The following is a 23171-nucleotide window of genomic DNA, read 5'->3' as shown; positions in this document are numbered from 1 at the left end:
CTCAGGGAACAACGTTACAAATTGAGAGCTCTGCCTGCACCCTGTGTGCGAGGCTAGCAGCCTTCATCACCTCCGCCAGTCGCCTGTATGAACTGAGGATGGCCTCGGAACCCATGCAACAGATGTCCTTGGTGTCAGTGTGGCCCACAACTTGCAAACAACTGCACCTTGGATGCTCGTCAGCCACGGGCAAGGCCACCTCCACATCCCAAATGTGGCTCCCCGGCAGACATACCGAGTGCATACTGGCTGAACACTATCTGCCTATGGGGCTCCATAATATTCCTAATGTTGGAGCTCCTGACAACCAGAAAACTCCTGCCCACATGTTCCTCCTCAGATACTGCTGAAGGAACAGTGGCCTGATCACTCATAGGGCAATAGGTGAGGCCAGAACTCAAGGGGGATTACACTGAAAAATAAATGTTATAGTACATAATATTAATAGAGTTTTTTTTTAAAAAGTCAATTTTTTTTAATGATCTTTGTAATTCCCGCACTCTAATAGATGGGTGTCTTTAAAGCAAAGCATTAACAGGATTAAGATTTTGTGATTAACTACATGCATGATTAGTTTGTTAGGTACTACCTAGAAAAATTAAATATTTTATGTAAACTGATGGCAAATGCATGAGACTCAGAAATTACATGGGGCAATTTTCTAAAGAACAAGAGCAATTAATTTGACAATTGACCCCTTAGAAACCAATGTGGATGATTACAATTTTAAAGATACCAAACAGTGCATGTATCAAGCATTCCTTTCTTCCTAATTAAATACAGCTAAAATGGTAAAATAAAAGGATAAAATGTCACTATGGTTAAAGTCCAGATAATTCAAAACCATCGCAGTTTTACATTAGGCTAAAAGAGAGGAGGAGGGAAGGTACCAGTGGTGAAGAGGCCACAGCGAAGAGGTCACTCCCACCTCCTCACACCAAGTGCCTGTGCCGAGAGGTACACTCTGTATTTGTTCCTCACTGATATCGATGAAGGATACACTACAGATGGATTACAGTACCACTAACATTTATTCTGTCTAAAATTGGATGAGAAATGTAAGACTTTCTAGAACCTAAGTGATTATTAGTGTAAAAAGTCAAATATTTACACTGTGCACAGGGCCAATGTTGCAGAGAGAAGAACTTACTCTATGTGCCCAAACTAACATGAAACTGCTAAAGGTGTAAAATATTGCTGTAACATCTACTTTCCCTCATGAAACATATTACTTGTCCAGCTATTATTGTATCGTTTGCATGTAACAGGTGTAAGAAAATTCCAAGGCTTTAGTTTTAGTCTCAGATGTGTGCACTCAGTGGTTTGCCATCAAAGGGATCTTCTTGCCATAAGATGAACTCCTGTGTCAGTTTTGTGTGGGTGATGTATAGTTGGCAGTATGACGGCTTCTTCATGAGGGGTTTGAAGAGAAGTATGCCATACCTTGGTCGTTTCCTTAATCATCCTCAGTTTCTTGGGGATTCTGGCAGGTTGCAATTCCATACCCCTGGCTTTCCAAATCTGACACCTCAGACTGATGCTAAATGATTTCCCAATATGCTTGTGGCTGTGGCTCTCTCTCTCTCTCTCTCTCTCTCTCTCTCTCTCTCTCTCTCTCTCTCTCTCTGTGTGTGTGTGTGTGTGTGTGTGTGTGTGTGTGTGTGTGAGAGAGAGAGTGAGAGAGAGGTTGGGGGAGGGGGGGGGGGGGGGGGGGGGGCAACTAGCATTTGACATGACAGTTTCTACCAATGGCTTGTTGGTTTTCTAAAAATCTTGTCCCTCATATAGGCACAGAGACAGCAGGGTAGGTAGCTATCAGTTTGTAAAGCTCAACATGGTGGTGATGGTGGCCATTTCAGTAATTTCAGGTATGGGAAAGAAGTGAAAGGAGGAAGGAGGTGGTACAGGTTATTTTGGAATAATTCACTGTTAACCTGAAATGTGGTGCTACATCAGTTTTCATAGGTTCAATTCCAGATGGGGTCAACATAATTAGATCTCTTTTTAAATTGTTTTCTTTTGTCCCTACAGAGTAATTTTCCCTCTTGTTTTCTGGAAATGAAGACAACAGCACTCCTCTGCAATCACTGTTCAGAGCCCTTTAGCCTTGTGGCTCTTTCAGCCATTGGGAAGTGAGGCCACTAGTCAGTTTAAATCTTGGCACACACGAGCATCACTCAGGGTGAGATATGATAAGCAAGGTGGATGTTCGAGACATTCCAATTCCATATTGTGTACTGCTCTTATGGATGAATGGGCAGTATGGAGACGAGTACATGTTGCAACAAAACACTAGCAGTCTTTTGTTGTGACACAGGAAATGGCTGTTTCTCCTGCTGCATCATTGAAGTAGCTACCATAGGAGCACTGTGTTTGTGGGCTCAGGAGGACTAGTAATAGAAACTATCACTATTAAATTGGAGGCAATTATCTGTTTTCTTAATGTTTTAGCATAGTTTTGATATTTTATTGATTTCATGTTGTCATTCATATTTCTTAAGGATTGTTGATAGAGAACACATTTAGCCACCAAGACCTTGAAACAGGTTTTTAAAGGTCTTTGTGCCTGGTTGCATTTTTCATCAAAATCCATAAATTAATAACAGCCACAGAGTTCAACAGAGACTAGTATGGTTAAAATAATGTTCCTATTTCTTTATAACACAATGTTCACAGTTCTGTCTTCAAGCTACCCCCTTCTGCATTATCCTGTATGCCGAAACATTATCAGTAAAACATTTCTTTTGAAGTGTAAAAAATACACCGGTATCCATCCCCTTACTTTTGATCTTCTCTGAATGTGGTGAACCAAAATGTCAACTCCATATCACTCCAGGTAAATGTACAGCAGTTCTTCACTTTACTGACAAGAGGACTCACTGGAAAAGAGATCCTATTGGTGATAGACTCTCTCACAAGAACAACAGCTACCTGGTCGGTTTGTTGGTTTAAAAGGGGGGAGGGGAGAAGGGACCAAACTGTGAGGTCATCGGACCCTTGTTCCCAGTAGAACAATTACCCATGGGAAAGAAGAAAACAAAGACAACGCATGGCACAATAACAGGAGAAAGGAAGAACCAGAAGAACGATAAGACAACACACACTACAATGGACAAAACAGGACAAGAAAACCACAGAGAGACGCAAGAAATAGGGAGAAGAGATCAAAAACAAGAAAGCAGATGACCATAGCTGATGTGTTGTCTTCATCATCATTTCATCCCCATCTGGCACACAGGTCACCCAATGCAGCATCGGATGTAATAAGAACTGCACCAAGGCGGCCGGACCTGCCCCACAGGGGACCTCCCGGCCAATGACGCCAAACGCTCATCTCATTTCCATTGGGTGCTGGACCCATTGCTGAAATAATGGATGTGGGAAATATGAGCAAACTGTATTTTTACACATTTAATCAGCTCCTTCAGAAAAAACATTAACAGTTATTGTGGCATGTCACAAACAGCTATTGACAATACAAAAACTCAGACTCCATGTTCTGATTTTGACGACAATACATGACAAACTGATGGATTGATGCTTGATTATTTTCCTCGTGGAAACCTTGCTCTGTATCCTGAACAACAAATCAATAATTTTCAGAACAATCCCTAGGATAATAAGCTCATCTACCTTTAGACAAAATTTTTGTACAGTGGTAGAAGGGAGTGCCAGAAACAACATACTAAAAGTCCTGATCAGTGGAGTGTGAGTGTGGGGAAGGGATGGGAGGAGCATGGAGCATGGGGGAGGGGAGATGGTTCTAGAGGTGAGTCTTAAGTTTACCTTGAATAACTCAAAAACCGAAAATCTTTTCCAGTACAAAATTAAACTATGTTAAATTTTCTACTAAAAAAACCCTATTCAGTTTCCATGTTGCAGAGAATGGAAAAATAACAGATTATTTTTAATAATGTTTAATGATATAAAATTAATGCTTGTTGTTAAATGAAATGGGCTAACAACCAATATTAAAATGAGTATACCACATCTAAGTGCAACAGAACAGTATTAATTGATAAATTGTGTGGTGAGGGTATGACAGGGTGAAGCAGGGAAGGTGAGCTGAGCTGAGCTGACCTGACCTGACGTGACCCAAGCCAGGCTGGGCCACAGCATATTTCACTTGGGACAGGCTCTGCACTGTGGTGTACAGTTGACAGCTCACTTGTTGAGCTTGTTTTACATATCAGCTAACTTAACAAATGCAAATAAGTACTCAATAAATTAAAAATTTCTTCACTATATAAACAGGAGCACTGTGATGTTATTTTGTCTAATCGTGTAAGAGAACTGGACAGGAAATGCTAGGTAAACTAAAAAGCAAGGAGCGTGCATGATGAGGGAAAGTTGTCTTTCCCGGATGAATGATACATCTGCCATACAAGATGACTAAGAATCAATTTCCTCTCTAGCAGTGTAACATTTTGAGGGCACGTCTGTGCACTGCATAAGATGTGGGAAACATCCTGTAGACGTATTTTGTGACACACAGAGGGCGGGAAATTGCCCGCTTGCTCTTCCATGTGCAGAGCTATGGAGGAGGGCGACAGAACCGCAACCCAGCGACATGTCTTCCCTATACTCACACTCCACCTCCCCCCCCCCCCCCCCCCCCTCACCCCAACCCCTCTCCAGCCTGTCGCACCGCCAGAACACAATTTATCTCTTAATACAGTTCTAATCCACTAAGATGTGGTACACACATACTGGTGTCTAATGTGTGCACAAAAAGGCACAGCACAGGGCAAACAGGCACAGCGTGAAGAGTATATACAGCTGAGCCGTTTGTACTAAAATTACTTCTGTCAGTACCGCAGCTCAACCAGCATGGGGGCTCTGTCGCCTGCCACTATACAGGATGCGGATTGAGGATCGCAGTTCATACCTACACTGGAGCAGTCTGCCCTGAAGCTGTTCAGTCCTGGGCTACAGTGAGCCAGTTCCTACCCAGGGTAGCAGCCGCAACCACCAGCACAGGGGCAGTGGGTGACTGCCCGCTACGACACAGTATCAGCTGCCTTCCCACACCGTAGAGATGTGGGGCGAGGATTGTGCTACCACCGGCACAATGGGCCTTGCAGAGGCTGCCAAGTGTGAAGAAACATCACCAGTGGAGTAGGTAATGTCATGAAGGTCACAGTCAGCTAACACCATGCTCTATCAGCAATTCAGAGTGTCAACAATACATGAGGGAACAGGATTCCTTGGCCAAGTCACCACCATCTTGTATTGGGCTGTGGTAAGATGAATTAATAAAGAGAATTTAGTACTGCAGACTACTACTCTGCTGCTGCCTGCCATCCAACCAACATACCCAGCTACCAAAACTATTACAACTGGCTAATCTGTGCTTCAATTAACAATACACACTATTTTATATCATTTAAAAACTATATTTAATAATCTGGAATTTTTCCATGGAAATTATTGGTCCTAAAAGGGAAGACGAACTGGACCCTTTTTGTAGGAAATCTAATGTAGTTTAATTATGTATTAGAAAACTTTTTTGCTAGAAGCTGCAGTTTTCTAGTTATTCAAGAAAAATATAAAAAAGTGGCCTTTAGCCCCCACCCCCCCTCCACTCACCATTCCCCATCTTCACCACACATCACTTGTGATTTTTAGTATGTTGTTCATGGCACTCCCTTCTACCAATGGATCAAAATCTGCAACTACATGAATTTTTCCCCTAATTTTCTTAGTTTCCTTCACTGATTGGACTCTAACATTGCACTGTCATCCAGTTTTGAGCTATGCTGAAAGTGTCAAGTCCCTAGCTTATTAAAAAGTTAGTTTACAATCAAGTGCAAAAATTGCACCAAACAGACATGAAAAAGACTACTTTTTGCAGTTTTTACACTTTTCTGATTGAGTCCACTTCCTAATCATTAGGATTTCTGATTTTAATTTCTCAAAATACCACTAAGCAACTGCTAAACATAATAAAGAATGTCAGATTTGAGTACTAGCAGAATATGAGTGTATTTTCACTATGCCTTTGCCTTGTCATTATTTTTGGGGGCCTTATATGCTTGAATTCCAAAAACTGAGTCTAGTTTTTTAAGTAGTTTAAAACATATTCTTTCTAATGAAAATGACTCACAAGGGAACCTCCCCATCGCACCCCCCTCAGATTTAGTTATAAGTTAGCACAGTGGATAGGCCCTGAAAAACTGAACACAGATCAATCGAGAAAACAGGAAGAAGTTGTGTGGAACTATGAAAAAAATAAGCAAAATATACAAACTGAGTAGTCCATGTGCAAGATAGGCAACATCAAGAAGAACATGAACTGAGGAGCGCCATGGTCCCGTGGTTTGCGTGAGCAGCTGCAGAACGAGAGGTCCTTGGTTCAAGTCTTCCCTCAAGTGATAATTTTAATTTTTTTCTTTTCGCAAAGTTATGATCTGTCTGTTCGTTCATTGACGTCTCTGTTCACTGTAATAAGTTTAGTGTCTGTTTTTTGTGACCACACCGCAAAACCGTGCGATTAGTAGACTAAAGGACGTGCCTCTCCAATGGGAACCGAAAACATTTGATCGCAAGGTCATAGGTCAACCGATTCCTCCACAGGAAAATCCGTCTGGTATATTCTATACGACACTGGTGACAGCGTGTGCGTCACATGACAGGAATATGTTGTCGACCCACCTGACTTGTACACTTGGCGAATGAGTAAAAATATTCTTCTATCTTGCCCGATTTAGGTTTTCTTGTGGATGTGATAATCACTCCCAAAAAAGTGATGAAAACAAGAGTTTGTCACATAAACTGCAACAAATGAATGCAACAGTTTCACAGTCGCACAGTTTTCCCTATGCTCTGTCAAAACATATGTTTTTAACGTTTTCATATTTTTCCGTGTGTAGACCGTCAAATCCTGTATATGTCCAAGCAAATCTGAACATGTCCTGGAATTTTGGAGAGCGAAGTTAATTATATGTGATTGCCTGATCTTTGATAATTGTCGGAAAATAAAAAATTAAACTTTTTACTCGAGGGAAGACTTGAATCAAGGACCTCTCGTTCCGCAGATGCTCACGCTAACCACGGGACCACGGCGCTCTTGAGCTCACACTCTCCTTGATGTTGCCTATTTTACGCATGGACTACTCAGTTTGTATATTCTGCTTATTTTTTTCATAGTTCCACACAACTTCTTCCCGTTTTCTCGATTGATCTGTGTTCAGTTTTTCAGGGCCTATCCACTGTGCCAACTTACAACTAAATCTGAGGGGGGCGCGATGGGGAGGTTCCCTTGTCAGAGGTTGCAGAACATACTTTTTTGTAAAGGATGGCTGAAAATACCTATTTTTGGTGTTTTTACAAATACTGAAAACTTTGCCCTCAATTTATAAAGTTTTGGAAAGCTGTTTATTTTATTTTATTTTTTATGTCATGGTTTGATGTCACGTGCCACAAATTGCTCTCCTGTGCCAATCTCTTCATTTCAAAGTTACACTTCCCTCCTACGTCCTCAATTATTTGTTGGATGTATTCTAATCTCTGTATTCCTTTACAGTTTTTGCCCTCTACAGCTCCCTCTAGTACCACACAAGTTATTCCCTAATGTCTGAACACATGTCCTGTCAGTCTGCCCCTTCTTCTTGCCAGTATTTTCCATATGATCCTTTCTTTGCCAATTCTGAGGAGATGAGGAGAACTTAATCATTCCTTATCTTGTCAGTCCACATAATTTTCAGTGTTCTTCTGTAGCATCACATCTCAGATGCTTTGAGTCTCTTCTTTCTGGTTTTCCCACAGTCCATGATTCACTACCATACAATGCTGTGCTCAAAATGTACATTGTCTGACATTTCTTCTTCAAATTAAGGCCAATGTTTGATAGTAGACTTGTCTTAAACACGAACACCCTTTTTGCCTGTGGCAGTCTGCTTTTTATGTCCTCCTTGGTTCATACATGATAGGTTATTTGGCTTCCAAGGTAGCAGAATTCCTTAACTTCATATATGTCATGATCACCAATACTGATGTTGAGTTTCTCGCTATTCTCATTTTGCTACTTTTAATTACTTTCATTGGTTTACTGTCAAACCATATTCTGTACTCATTAGACTAGTTATTCCAATCAATAGCTCTTGTAAAAGAATGAGATTTTCACTCGGCAGCGGAGTGTGCACTGATAGGAAACTTCCTGGCAGATTAAAACTGTGTGCCGGACCGAGATTCAAACTCGGGACCTTTGCCTTTCACGGGCAAGTGCTCTACCATCTGAGCTACCCAAGCATGACTCATGCCCCGCCCTCACAGCTTTACTTCTGACAGTACCTCGTCTCCTACCTTCCAAACTTAACAGAAGCTCTTCTGCGAGCCTTGTAGAACTAGCACTCCTGAAAGAAAGGATATTGGGGAGACATGGCTTAGCCACAGCCTGGGGGATGTTTCCAGAATGAGATTTTCACTCTGCAGTGGAGTGTGTGCTGATATGAAACTTCCTGGCAGATTAAAACTGTGCGCCGGACCGAGACTCGAACTCGGGACCTTCGGCTTTTGCGGGCAAGTGCTCTACCACCTGAGCTACCCAAGCATGAGTCACACCTCATCCTCACAGCTTTATTTCTACTCTGAGAAGTCCAACTGAAGTCCAAGGTGAAGCCAAGATGGTGAAGGGTTCACACCCATTGGGAAAGTTGTAAGTAGTGTGAAGAGAAGCTGCTGGAACAATAGCCAAAAGCAAACTCCAGGAGGTAAAAGAGAAGAGGGCTGTGCCCCATACTGGCAATCAAAGGAGTCATCAAAGAAGGAGGCATAGGATGGGTGGCCAGGCACGGCAGACAAACGGCATGGGTATCTGCTGGGGACAACATCAGTTGCAAGACTCGAGCCATCGTACCAGCCAGGCACGAGTCATACAATCCATCACCTTGTACACATACCTGGTGAGAGAAATGGGGTGGTAGCTACAAGGGAGGTGTTTGTCTTTACCGGGCTTAGGTATGGATACGACAGTGACTTCACGCTAGCGTCTGGGAAACGTGCGCTCTGCCCAGGTGAGATTGTACGTAAGAAGGAGAAAGTGCTTGCCTGCAAGAGAAAGGTTCTGCAACATCTGGATGGGAACGTCATCTGGCCCTGGGGTGGAGGATCGGGATGAAGTGAGAGCATGACCTAGCTCCCTCACAGAAAAGGCAGCATTGTAGTACTCACAATTCTGAGAATAGAAGGGTATCACCCATGCCTCCTCCACTCGTCTCCAATGGAGGAAGGCAGGGTGATAGTGAGTGGAGCTCGAAATGTCTACAAAATTGTGGCCCAAGGTGTTGGAGATAGCAATAGGGTCCCATACGACATCGTCTGTTATGGTCAGGCCAAAAATTGGGGAACAGACACTGGCCCCAGAGAGGTGTCAAAGATTAGCCAACACAATGGAAGAGGGAGAGAATCTTTTTAAAAAACTAGTAAATGAAATCCAGCTAGCTTTTTTGCTCTCCCAAAGAATGCGATGACACAGCACACACAACTGTTTACAATGAATGCAACTTGCCATTGTACAACAACAGTTAAAAACATGCAGAACCCGTCTTCATGCGCGAATTGCACTGCAGCATACCTCAGTCCACCAAGGGACCATGACATAGTGAGGTAAAGATGAAGTGCAAGGAATGAAATAGTCTGCAGAGGCAAGAATAATGTTGCTAAGGTAGTCTATCTGGTCATCACAACTGCAGAAATAAAGTTGTTTGAAGGTCACCAGGAAGGAGTAAAGCCTTCAGTCGGTCTTAGAAAGCTGCCATTTAGGTGTGCACAGAGGCAGGGTGGGAGTCATCAAATGGATAGCATACAGGAAATGGTCACTTGAACACGTGTCAGAGAGAACGGACCACTGGAGACGATGGGCAGCTGGGCACTGCAGAAGGAAAGGTCGAAATGGGAACAGGTGTGCATGGAGTCTGAAAGGAACGTGGGTGCTCCTGTGTTAAGACAGACTAGGTTACGTTGATTGAGCAGAAGAGGGTGCATTAAAGTCAATGAGAAGCAGAAAGGGGTGATGGAATTCCCCTAAGCGGGAGGAAGTCTGTCCTAGTGACACCGAATGACAGAGGTACACAAATGGTACAAGGGGAAAAGATGAAATGAGGGAGGAAAATGCGGACTGCAACACCTTGAAGCAGGTTAGTCTCGGACATGGTTTGTCTGTGAATGTTATCCTGGATGAACAGCACGACTCTCCCACAAGGTGGAATGTCATCCTCAGGGGGAAGGTCAAAGTGGAACAGAAAGAAATGCCAGAGATCAAAGCAGTCATGAGGACGCAATATTGTTTCCTGAATGCAGGGAAGAAGTGGATGCTGTGATTCCAAGAGCAGACGTAACTCCTCTTTTTTTTGGATCCAAGGCTGCAAATGTTCCATTGGAGGAAAGTCATGACAAGGAAAGGGGAGGACCAAAAAAATGAAAGGGTGTCACCTCGAAGGCTGCCAAGAGCCAGCCTTCGAAGACTCACTGCTTCCGGGGGCAGAGGATGGAGGATCCTGCTCAATGAGATCGACGGAGCCGTCGGCATTCTCCTTCTGTCAGTCTGCAGATTCCAAGGCAGAAAAACGGTCAGTGGTGTACACAGTCGACACGGAGGTCGGCCAAGTGGGGGTACCGTGTGGCAACACTGTTGAAGAGGATCTCCACATCAGCAAAGGAGAAGACAATTTGCCTCCGATTTCTTGGAGCCTTTACATGTGGCACATGATGATTCGGATGTCTTGACTGAAGGGATATAAGAAGTTGTTCCGGGAGTATTCCTTCCATCCTTTCTGGACAGCCAGTTATGTAGCATGTGATTTCACCCCGTGAGGCAGAAGTCTGGTGACTCGTTGCACAGCTGGAGGAGGAGGAGGAGGAGGAAGAGGAGGAGATAGGGATGCTAACATGCCACAGGGCAATCTTACAACTGCAGTGTTGAATTTGAGATTGCATGTCTGTATGACTATATCCTTCGTGGAGTGAGATGTACCAAGAACAGTACTGTAAATGCCAGATGGTAAAATGCAGGGTTTCTGAGTAGCCAACAACTTGCGAGTAGCAGGGTGAGACACCTTTTCGCTTCACTCAGATCTCCTGGATGGCAGCTCATTGAGATACATGAGACAGTCTCGGGAAGAGGCTGCACAGTCACCACTATAACTGATGCAGTGAGGAGGAGGAGGCCATCACCCTCGTGAGCATCCCTACAACAGGTTACACACCTGGCCGGGTGTTGACAGGACATCTGGTTAAGATTGTAATGATGACACTGGTAGCAGCACATCGAATTTGGAATGGTCGGACTGTGATAACTTCATAGCCTGCTTTGATCTTGGACGGAAGCACTTTACTGTGAAACATCAGAAAGAGAGTGCGTGTGGGCATTACGGATGCATCTACCTTTTTCATCACCCAATGGACTGCAAGGACACACTGATCAGAGAGGTATGTTTGAATTTCTGCCTCTGTCAGACCATCGAGTAGCCTAGTGCAAATAATACCATGTGAAGAATTCAGTGTGTGATGGGCCTCAATACGGATAGAATAGGCGTGGAGCAGAGACACTGCAAGCAGTTGTTGTGCATGAGAATCAGAAGTAGTCCCCAAAAGCAAAGTGCCATTCTGTAAATGAGAGCAGGATTTCACAAGGCCGGCAATAGCATAAACACTTTTCTGAATAATAAACAGATTTACCGTGGCGAAGGACTGACCGGCTTCAGTATGTGAGACCACGAGGAGCCGTGGTGCAGCGCGACGGGTCTTTGAATCATTAGCCTCATTATGTTTACATTTAGTAGACATAGAATGTGGAGAAGAGGACTGGCTCGTTGTGAGAGAATCCCCCACGACTGCACAAGTCTCCGATGGCGCACTCCTTCCAACTGGGGGTCCCCCTCAGAGGGTGGGCATACCCGTCTTAGATGACTGTTCACACCTCAGGTCACACCTCCTGAACACCTGACAGGGGGACCAATTGGCAAAGTAACAGTTCAAGCAGTCACCCCTCCCTGGGCATGGCCTGTACCTTGGGGTACGTGGCGAACCCTACCTGTCGACCCAGGGCTGAGAATTAAGCGTTACCAAGTCTCCTGTTACACATCAGACACATGGGACAGCCTTCAGGAGTGCACAGGGTGGAAGAAGAAAAAGAGGAACCTCAAACGCTGAAGCAGAGGAAGAACTGGAGAAGGGGAATGAAGAAAGAAAAGAGGAACAAAAAACAGTGGAGAGACTGTTCTGAAGTCAGGTTACTGAAAATGCAGAAAACGTTCCAAGAAACACCTCAAACATGTTCCCCAATGGAGGGGAAAAAAGAATAGCAAGAGACTAGACACGCAGCACGGAAGGGAAATGAAACTGCAATGGCTGGGGCCCTGTGGTAGCCAACCACAAACTCGCCAAAGAGCAGTGAGACACTGGAGGGGGGATCCTACACTTGAATGGCCTTCTTTAGTCCTCCCATTCTTTTCAGTAGTAAAGAATCATCTTTTAAGGCTTCTTTACCTGTCTCTCTTTTATTGTCAAATCTACAAATTTCTGGTATGTTGTGCATACTCCTTGATCCTTTTACAACTTTTCTTAAAATAGTACAGTACTGTTTTTCAGGATCCTTACTTGTTCTGGCTATTTACAGCCTTCCCTTTTTCTGAAGATACTTTCAGAATGCACTACAACTCTCTATATTGCTCCCATAGGGACTGTGAAAACAAGATTAGGCTAATTACAGGGTGCACAGAGCCATTTAAACAGCCATTCCTCCCATGTTCCATACATGAGTGGAATACAGAGAAATCCTAATAACTGGTATAATCGGAAGCACCTCTGCCATGCACCTCACAATGGTCTGCAGAGTTTGGATGCAAATGAGACCTGGATGTGCCAGAAGTTTTCATATAGATTACTTAACTATAAAACAAAATCAACAATGGAAAATCCAGGATGGATTGCTACTCACCATACAGAGGGGATGTTGAGTCACTGACAGGCACAACAAAGAGACTGCTATACATGCGAACTTTCAGCCAAATGGCCATCATCTACTGTAGAAAACACACACACAGATATTCATGCGAGCACAGCTCACACACATGCCTACTTTATCTCTCCACTGAGACTGGACTGCGAAGAACTGCACCAGGTGGGAGAAACCATCTGGGCTTTGGGGGTAAGGAGGCTGGAGCAGGGAAGGGGACGGACAGTAGGGTAGGGATGGGGAGGTGTAGAGCAGCTTGTGGGAGCAAGCATGGTTGGTGTGGGGACAGGGTAGGGCTGCTAGGTGCAGTCAGGAGGTTTGAGAACAGGGGGGGGGGGGGGGGGGGCAAGAGAGACTAGTGGTTGCTTCAGTGCAACAGAAGGCTGTGTAGTTCTGGGGTGGGAGCAGTGAAAGGGATAAGAAGGTATAGGACAGGGACCAGTGAAGGATGAGGCCATGGGGGTTAGAGGAATATAGAATATACTGCACGAGAGTTCCCACCTGTGCAATTCAGAAAGGCTGCTGTTGGTAGAAAGGATCCAGATGGCACAGGCTGTGAAGCAGTAATCTGGGTGAACCACACTGTCTTGGGCAGCATGTTCAGCAACTGGTTAGTCTGTCTTTTGGCCGTAGTTTGTTGGTAGCCATTCATGCAGGCAGACAGTCTGTTGGTTGTCGTGCCCACATAAAACACAGCTCAGCGGTTGCAGCTTAGCTTGTAGATCACATGACTGCTTTCACAGGTAGCCCCGCCTTTGATGGAATAGGTGATGCTTGTGACTGGGCTGGAGTAGCTGGTGGTAGTGAGGCAATATATGGGACAGGTCTTGTTCTAGATCTGTTACAGAGATATGAGCCATGAGGTTGCAAGCGGGGGTAGAGTAGGGATGACAAGGATATGGCGTAGTTTCAGTGGGTGGCAGACTACCACTGAGGGAGGGGTGGGGAGGATCAACCCAGATTTTACACTACAAAACATTGTAAGGAACAGCTGTAACTGACCACTAAAAACACAGAAAATACGAAAAGGTAAGATATCAAAGAGATGGGATTGGAAAAGTTGAAAGAACCTGTCATTATTATGAGTTTCAATTGTTCCAACATCAGGTGATGCTGGAGCAATAAAGATTACATAATGAGACACTGAAAGTACTAGGTGTCTTTTGCTATTTTGGACAGCAAAATAACTGATTATCACTGAAATAGAGATGATACAGAATGCAGACTTGCAATGGCAAGAAAAGTGTTCATGGGGAAAATTTTACATGCAATTTAAACTAAGTGCAACCTTGGAGAGAAATAAAGGATACTTCGGAAATGGTACAGAAAAGAAAACAAGCTTTTGAAAAGTGCAGTGCCACAGAAGAATGCTGACAATCACATGAGCAGACTGGATAACTATTGAAGAGGTACTGATTGAAACCAAGGAGAAAAGACAATGTGAATAAAACAAGGGATTGGGTTAATGGGACATATCCTGACACACCAACAACTAGTATAAGTTGTGGTTATGCAGAGAAGATGAGGCTTTCACAGGATAGACTACTGTGAAAAGCTGCATCAAACTATAGTAGAGCTGGTAAAATAAGATCCTTCATAGATGCAGTGCGTTGGTACAGCTGCTTCAAGTGTATTCCCGAACCGAACACACAAAATGATTTTGTATACATTTCTATGGCAACACCACTGTGTTGTTGCAGCTCTATAGTTGACTTGTTTTTGCCTGAGATCATTTGATCTTCACAGTTGAAAGCTGGCAACACCACTGCCAACTGTCTGGGATCTTCTCTCGCCAACTGTGCTATTGTATTCTGACTTAAGACAACAACATCTGACATTCTAAACTGTATAGAAATATAGGCTATGTATAAAGCAAACTTAGGGACACAATAAATGGTCCCATAAATCATCACTGTGCAATGATGATCAAACATGCCTCACACCTAAAATATTTTCAGTGTCACAAGCACTATTTACAATCATCCATGCAACACATTCATCACAATCTTGTGAGCAATAGAACAGCCACAACAATTATGGTGTATATTAATGTTATCAGGTAGATGATGCATACCAACCTTCAATATTTTTGCATGATTTTTATGGTAATCTCTTACAAGAAATTCCAGCAAGGTCAACAACTTGTATTTTACTACCGCTTCAGGTAAATACTATAAATATAATTAATTTGGGCCTATAACTAAATGTATATCTTATGATGTACACATCTATCAATTTACAGTGTTGCAGAAGTGGTTTTCTGCAGATTTTTTTACACAGCAACCAATTCTTATGGTGTAGGGTTATCCCATATAACTTGCTGGTAGAGATTTACTTACCTCCTCTAGTTCAGTTCACAAAGCACAACAAACTATGAAGTGAAGGCAAGACCTTCTAGATTATTATGCTGCATCAAGTTGTTCTTAAATTTCTTCTTACACATTCAATGTTGTTGACCCCTCTGCTGGGATATTCAAGATTTTTTGGTGCTCTTGATAAAGATTCCAGCAGAGGGTAAAATTTAAGAAAAACATGATGAAGCCTAATAACTTAGAATAAATACTATAGCATGACAACAACCACAAAAGCTTGCACACTTACATAAAACTAAGTGCCTACAACTATTCTAGGCTACAACTTATTCAGGGGTGGAAAATGAATTTTTTCTTATAGGTAATCTAGTTATTGAGATAAATGAAGTGTCGAATGCAACAAATAATAAAGTTTGTGTTTAACAAACTGACACATGCCATAATCAAATAATAACTGCTCCCCAGGAGTGGGAGCCACACAGATTATTATTTTGAATCAGTCATCACATTAAACCATGATTCAACTATGGTTCTCACCTACATCCACCACTATTGAGCTCAATTAAACATACAGTAGTGCAATCTGCCACACTGATGAACAGCAGGCAACTTGTTTCTGAGCATTTCATGACAGGTGACACTTTGACTTACCCAAAACCAATAAAATGTCATTACATGATCCTAATTGCTCAGTAGTTGGCTTGCAGCCATCTGCCGACACATTTAGTGCATGCTACAGTAGTCCACTGATATATCATGTCTTTGACAGTCTCCTTGGTTTTGGGGTTGCAGATTACAGTCAATTTTCTATGTGAAGTGGATTACAGTATCACAGTGTTCTACAGTGGAGACATACCTTAAGTATCTCATCACTAACCAAGTTCAAGCACATACATCACAGCAATGGCTGAGGAATATGTCTTTTTCCCACAGCTGATACTGAATACATTTTTATTTCTGACATTTTCACTAATATAATTATTATAACTCGTTCAGAATAATAAAGTGACATTCAGAATAATCAAGTGACAGAGCTAGTTATTCATTAGACAGCATCTGTAGTAACAGCTAATCAGAGCACAAGTTTGGTCACATCTATTATGTGCACTGTGCTACCTCATCTGCTGGTTACCAGTCAACTGTGGTCAGACAATTGTTGTGATTTATTCTTATATGCTTTTTCAGAGTGGTATGGCTCTTATTTTTCCCGAGGGCATGCAGCTTTACTGTATGGTTAAATGATGATGGTGTCCTTTTGGGTAAAATATTACGCAGGTAAAATAGTCCCCCATTCGGATCTCTGGGCGGGGACTACTTAGGAGGACGTCGTTATCAGGAGAAAGAAACTGGCGTTCTACGGATCGGAGCACGGAGTGTCAGATCCCTTAATCGAGCAGGTAGGTTAGAAAATTTTAAAAGGGAAATGGATAGGTTAAAGTTAGATATAGTGGGAATTAGTGAAGTTCTGTGGCAGGAGGAACAAGACTTTTGGTCAGGCGAATACAGGGTTATAAATACAAAATCAAACAGGGGTAATGCAGAAGTCGGTTTAATAATGAATAAAAAAAAATAGGAATGCGAGTAAGCTACTAAAAACGGCATCATGAATGCATTATTGTAGCAAAGATAGACACGAAGCCCACGCCTACTACAGTAGTACAAGTTTATATGCCAACTAGCTCTGCAGATGATGAAGAAATTGATGAAATGTATGATGATATACAAGAAATTATTCAGGTAGTGAAGGGGGACGAAAATTTAATAGTCATGGGTGACTGGAATTCAATAGTAGGAAAAGGAAGAGAAGGAAACTTAGTACGTGAATATGGATTGGGGCTAAGAAATGAAAGAGGAAGCCGCCTGGTAGAATTTTGCACAGAGCACAACTTAATCATAGCTAACACTTGGTTCAAGAATCATAAAAGAAGATTGTATACATGGAAAAAGCCTGCAGATACTGACATGTTTCAGATAGATTATATAATGGTAAGACAGAGATTTAGGAACCAGGTTTTAAATTGTAAGACATTTCCAGGGGCAGATGTGGACTCTGACCACAATCTATTGGTTATGAACTGTAGATTAAAACTGAAGAAACTGCAAAAAGGTGGCAATTTAAAGAGATGGGACCTGGATAAACTGACTAAACCAGAGGTTGTACAGAGTTTTAGGGAGAGCATAAGGGAACAACTGACAGGAATGGGGGAAAAAAGTACAGTAGAAGAAGAATGGGTAGCTTTGAGGGATGAAGTAGTGAAATTAGCAGAGGATCAAGTAGGTAAAAAGACGAGGGCTAGTAGAAATCCTTGGGTAACAGAAGAAATATTAAATTTAATTGATGAAAGGAGAAAATAATAATGCAGTAAACGAAGCAGGCAAAAAGGAATACATATGTCTCAAAAATGAGATCGACAGGAAGTGCAAAATGGCTAAGCAGGCATGGCTCGAGGACCAATGTAAGGATGTGGAGGCTTATCTCACTAGGGGTAAGATAGATACAGCCTACAGGAAAATTAAAGAGACCTTTGGAGAAAAGAGGACCACTTGTATAAATATCAAGAGTTCAGATGGAAACCCAGTTCTAAGCAAAGAATGGAAAGCAGAAAGATGGAAGGAGTATATAGAGGGTCTATACAAGGGCGATGTACTTGAGGACAATACAGGGTGATTCAAAAAGAATACCACAACTTTAAAAATGTATATTTAATGAAAGAAACATAATATAACCTTCTGTTATACATCATTACAAAGAGTATTTAAAAAGGTTTTTTTCACTCAAAAACAAGTTCAGAGATGTTCAATATGGCCCCCTCCAGACACTCGAGCAATCAACCCGATACTCCAACTCGTTCCACACTCTTTGTAGCATATCAGGCGTAACAGTTTGGATAGCTGCTGTTATTTCTCGTTTCAAATCATCAATGGTGGCTGGGAGAGGTGGCCGAAACACCATATCCTTAACATACCCCCATAAGAAAAAATCGCAGGGGGTAAGATCAGGGCTTCTTGGAGGCCAGTGATGAAGTGCTCTGTCACGGGCTGCATGGCGGCCGATCCATCGCCTCGGGTAGTTGACGTTCAGGTAGTTACGGACAGATAACTGCCAACCTTTTTCGTAGGACTCTCCATACAGAATTTGCAGCTCTCTGCTAGCTCTGCGAGTCGATTTTCCTGGGCTGCAAACAAATGCTTGCTGGATGCGTGCTACATTTTCATCACTCGTTCTCGGACGTCCAGAACTTTTCCCTTTGCACAAACACCCATTCTCTGTAAACTGTTGATACCAACGTTTAATACACCACCTATCAGGAGGTTTAACACCATACTTCGTTTGAAATGCACGCTGAACAACTGTCGTCGATTCACTTCTGCCGTACTCAATAACAGAAAAAGCTTTCTGTTGAGCGGTCGCCATCTTAGCATCAACTGACGCTGACGCCTAGTAAACAGCGCCTCAAACGAACAAATGTACAACTAAATGAAACTTTATAGCTCCCTTAATTCGCTGACAGATAGTGCTTAGCTCTGCCTTTTGTCGTTGCAGAGTTTTAAATTCCTAAAGTTGTGGTATTCTTTTTGAATCACCCTGTATTATGGAAATGGAAGACGATGTAGATGAAGATGAAATGGGAGATACGATACTGCGTGAAGATTTTGACAGAGCACTGAAAGACCTGAGTCGAAACAAGAAATACTGACGGTCTTGGAAGAGCCAGTCCTGACAAATCTCTACCATTTGGTGAGCAAGATGTATGAGACACGTGAAATACCCTCAGACTTCAAGAAGAATATAATAATTCCAATCCCAAAGAAAGCAGATGCTGACAGATGTGAAAATTACCGAGCAATCAGTTTAATAAGTCACAGATGCAAAATACTAATGTGAATTCTTTACAGACGAATGGAAGAACTGTTAGAAGCCGACCTCAGGAAGATCAGTTTGGATTCCATAGAAATATTGGAACACGTGAGGCAATACTGACCCTACGACTTATCTTAGAAGCTAGATAAGGAAAGGCAAACCTACGTTTCTAGCATTTGTGAGACTTAGAGAAAGCTTTTGACAACGTTGACTGGAGTACTCTCTTTCAAATTCTGAAGGTGGCAGGGGTAAAATACAGGGAGCAAAAGGCTATTTACAATTTATACTGAAACCAGATGGCAGTTATAAGAGTCGAGGGGCATGAAAGGGAAGTGGTGATTGGGAAGGGAGGCAGACAGGGTTCTAGCCTCTCCCTGATGTTATTCAATCTGTATACTGAGCAAGCAGTAAAGGAAACAAAAGAAAAATTGAGAGTAGTTATTAAAATCCATGGAGAAGAAATAAAAACTTTGAGGTTCGCCAATGACATTGTAATTCTGTCAGAGACAGCAAAGAACTTAGAAGAGCAGTTGAACAGAATGGATAGTGTCTTGAAAGGAGGATATAAGATGAACATCAACAAAAGCAAAACGAGGATAATGGAATGTAGTCGAATTAAGTCGGGTGATGCTGAGGGAATCAGATTAGGAAATGAGACACTTAAAGTAGTAACTAGGAGTTTTGCTATTTGGGGAGCAAAATAACTGATGATGGTCGAAGTAGAGATGATATAAAATGTAGACTGGCAATGGCAAGGAAAGCGTTTCTGAAGAAGAAAAATTTGTTAACATCGAGTATAGATTTAAGTGTCACGAAGTCGTTTCTGAAAGTATTTGTATGGAGTGTAGCCATGTATGGAAGTGAAACATGGACGATAACTAGTTTGGACAATAACAGAATTGAAGCTTTCAAAATGTGGTGCTACAAAAAAATGCTGAAGATTAGATGGGTAGATCATGTAACTAATGAGGAGGTATTAAATAGAATTGGGGAGAAGAGGAGCTTGTGGCACAACTTGACTATAAGAAGGGATCGGTTGTTAGGTCATGTTCTGAGGCATCAAGGGATCACCAATTTAGTATTGGAGGGCAGCGTGGAGGGTAAAAATCGTAGATGGAGACCAAGAGATGAATACACTAAACAGATACAGAAGGATGTAGGTTGCAGTAGGTACTAGGAGATGAAGAAGCTTGCACATGGTAGAGTAGCATTGAGAGCTGCATCAAACCAGTGTCAGAAATGAAGACCACAACAACAACAACAACAACAACGTTTCTTATATAGAATGTGTGGAGCTAACTGCATAATTGCTTGCAAAAGTGATAAGACTATAATGTCGTCATCTCCCCTCCTCCCCATAAATCATTTTCATTGTCAATTTGAAGCATACTGTGTGAATGAACAATAGCATCTAAGATCAACAATTGCAAAATTACATCATAAACAGGTTACAATGGATTGATTGACACAAGCTATGAGCGCACAAAGCTGAAATACACACAAGCTTCTCTCACAATGTATTAAATATACTTGAGCAAGATACTATTATGTATAAGTTCCAATCATGTGTAGTCTATTTATGAGAAATGTCAACTTGTTCAAGGAAGCAGTGGGAAAAATTCCGTTTACAACAAAATAGTTACATAATCCCTATACATTTTCTATTTTCCTATTGATTCATGAAACTGCATCTGCAACAAATGCAAGGAAATCATGCTGCTGAGTGCTGAGAGAGAGAGAGAGAGAGAGAGAGAGAGAGAGAGAGAGAACCTTATCAGGTAATGAAAAGTTTGTAGGCAGACAACAGTAGTTCAAAAACCTGAACAAGTTTGTTATACAAATCCTCCTAGTCCAGTGCAAACATTCTCAAGAGATAATATAGGGATTAAATTGTATGGAAATTTATTAGTTAATGCACACATAAATAGAATTTAGTTTCTTGGTAAGAATTATGTGGTAGTTATCAGTGTTGCAATACTTGATAAATTCTGCATTAATTTTCTGAACAAGAACGTCTAGGAAACTGTAAAAGATGCTTCACACAAGCCTATCGTGATCAAGCACCTAAAAAGTATTTCTCTCCAGTGGAAATACGAAGAACCACAAACGTGTATATACTACATCAAAACTTGTAAAACACTTACAGCTTGTGTCATTCAAACTCTTGAGTTAGTATACAAATTCACAGGGTGTAGCTTAACAATTCAATGAAGGACATCACTTTAAAAGTAACAAAAGCTTTTGTTTCCTCATCTCAAAGTTTCTAAAGCTGGGGCCTACAGGAGTCCGAAAAATAAACGTATTCAGAGTTTGGAAACCGTGCAATTACCTGCAACATGTACAGACGCCTACATACAGAATCTGAATAGCATCTCAGCTAGTAGTGTGGGGACAAGTAGACCACTGTGTTTCGTAAAACAAAATATTTTTTATGAAATAAATTCGTGCCATTACTTCTGTGAATTATTACTTTTAATAAACAATCTACAACCACGGCTCAAAATCTACCAACACATAATTAAATTGGCAGGTTTCTGCTTTAATTCAAGTTATAACTATCGCTACTAAACAGTGACTGCATTATACATCTTTTTTCAAAGTAACTTTTCAATGGATGCCTATACCTTAACACAACCCCGACCTAGCTCTGCTTTGGCGGTTTCATTGCCTTTATGATCTATTAGATCTTCGCAATCCAAGAACTCCAGGGGGCTGTGAAAAGAGAAAAATAAGTACGACTCAAAGTACAACCAACAGTTCAAAACAAGCAATTTAAGAACACGTCTTACAGAAAAGAGCAATTAACGTAGGGTCCGTATGGATTATATTCCACATTATCATTATTATTATTATTTTTCGTTTGGTTTGCTGCAATCGTTGTTAGCAAGCACAAGACTGAAGCAATACACAAAACATACTTCATACTTTAGAGCGACCTGCCATACACATCCTCCAACTATGACAAATCACAAGACAGGAAAAAAAAAAAAAAAAACTTTAACACCAAACCTAGTACACACTACCTCCCACCACACTGTTCAATATACACTGATCGCTACCCAAACACTCATCAGTCATCTGTCACGTTTACCTCAGCGATTATGTAGAAGCATGTAAACATTTCAAGGATGTTAATACCTGTCGGAGAGTTTTTGCTTTCCTACATAAAAACTTTGCCCGCAGATTTTGAATTTTATTATAGGCGGGTAAAGAAAGGGGGAGTCCCGCCGTCCCGAGTAAACGGAACTCTGGCCATCAAAACATTCTATAGTGTTATGTTTCATTGGTAAAAATGAGCAACTAGACAAAACCAATGATTCGTACAATACTCACAATACCAGGAGGAAGAGGACCTCCATTATGAATTAAGAAACCTTAGTATTGTACAAAAAGGGATCCATTACACGAACTGCAAGGTGTCCAATGTTCTTCCACCGTTACTGAAATCACTTGTTGACAAGCTTCCCAAAGTTAAACAGCAGCTCAAACACTATCAATAGAGAATTCTATTTATTCGGATGAAGAATATTTCAGTTCTGTTAACTCTAACTGATTTTTGCTTTTAGTTAAAGCTGATGTACTCTTGTGCATTACGATAGTTGGAATCATTGTTAACGTTTCTATGTTTTGTATGTAGCTACTAAGATCTACCTTTATTTTAACTATTTTAAGTGTGATTTTGTCTGTACCTGTTAATGTGTATTAACTCTTATACCTATGTCTTCTCTTGCAAGATGTTTTTTTATGTGTTCCTTTTGTATAACCTGTAATAATCTGACGTACTACATCCATGCGAATGTCTCGTCGTATTGGATTTATGGGATCTAAATAAATAAATAAAATTTCAAATGGCGGCATCGACACTGGTAGTCCCGTCACTCACGTCATGACTCCGTGAAAGTTTTGACAGCTGACGTCATCCGGTCGCTATTGATCACGTAACCCCCAAGGTTATTGCCTCTTGTAAAGACTTCCTATCAGTATTATTTCGGTATGAAAGTAGGGGACCAAGATAAGTCTTGGACTTCACGTATATGTTGCA

General features: G+C 41.7%; 1 protein-coding gene across 2 annotated transcripts in view; it reads right to left on the bottom strand.

Annotated features, from left to right (window-relative positions):
• LOC126481361 (TM2 domain-containing protein CG11103) overlaps positions 1-22128 on the bottom strand; it is a 37260-nt gene extending 15132 nt beyond the window's left edge. Inside the window, exons 1-2 of one of the 2 annotated variants that reach the window (XM_050105060.1) lie at positions 21919-22128; positions 21754-21841 (exon numbers count right to left, since the gene is read on the bottom strand). In XM_050105060.1, coding sequence (XP_049961017.1) covers positions 21754-21841; positions 21919-22052 — 222 coding nt within the window. In that variant the 5' untranslated portion in view covers positions 22053-22128. Of the gene's footprint in view, positions 1-21458; positions 21483-21753; positions 21842-21918 lie in introns of those variants that run through there. The other variant, XM_050105061.1, reaches the window with a different exon arrangement.
• Between the last annotated feature and the right edge of the window lie 1043 nt (positions 22129-23171).

This window comes from Schistocerca serialis, chromosome 5 (genome assembly GCF_023864345.2).
Source record: "Schistocerca serialis cubense isolate TAMUIC-IGC-003099 chromosome 5, iqSchSeri2.2, whole genome shotgun sequence".
Classification (NCBI taxonomy): Eukaryota; Metazoa; Arthropoda; class Insecta; order Orthoptera; family Acrididae; genus Schistocerca; species Schistocerca serialis.
The sequence above is the reverse complement of the archived record's forward strand: the minus strand, read 5'-3'. Positions and strand labels throughout refer to the sequence as shown.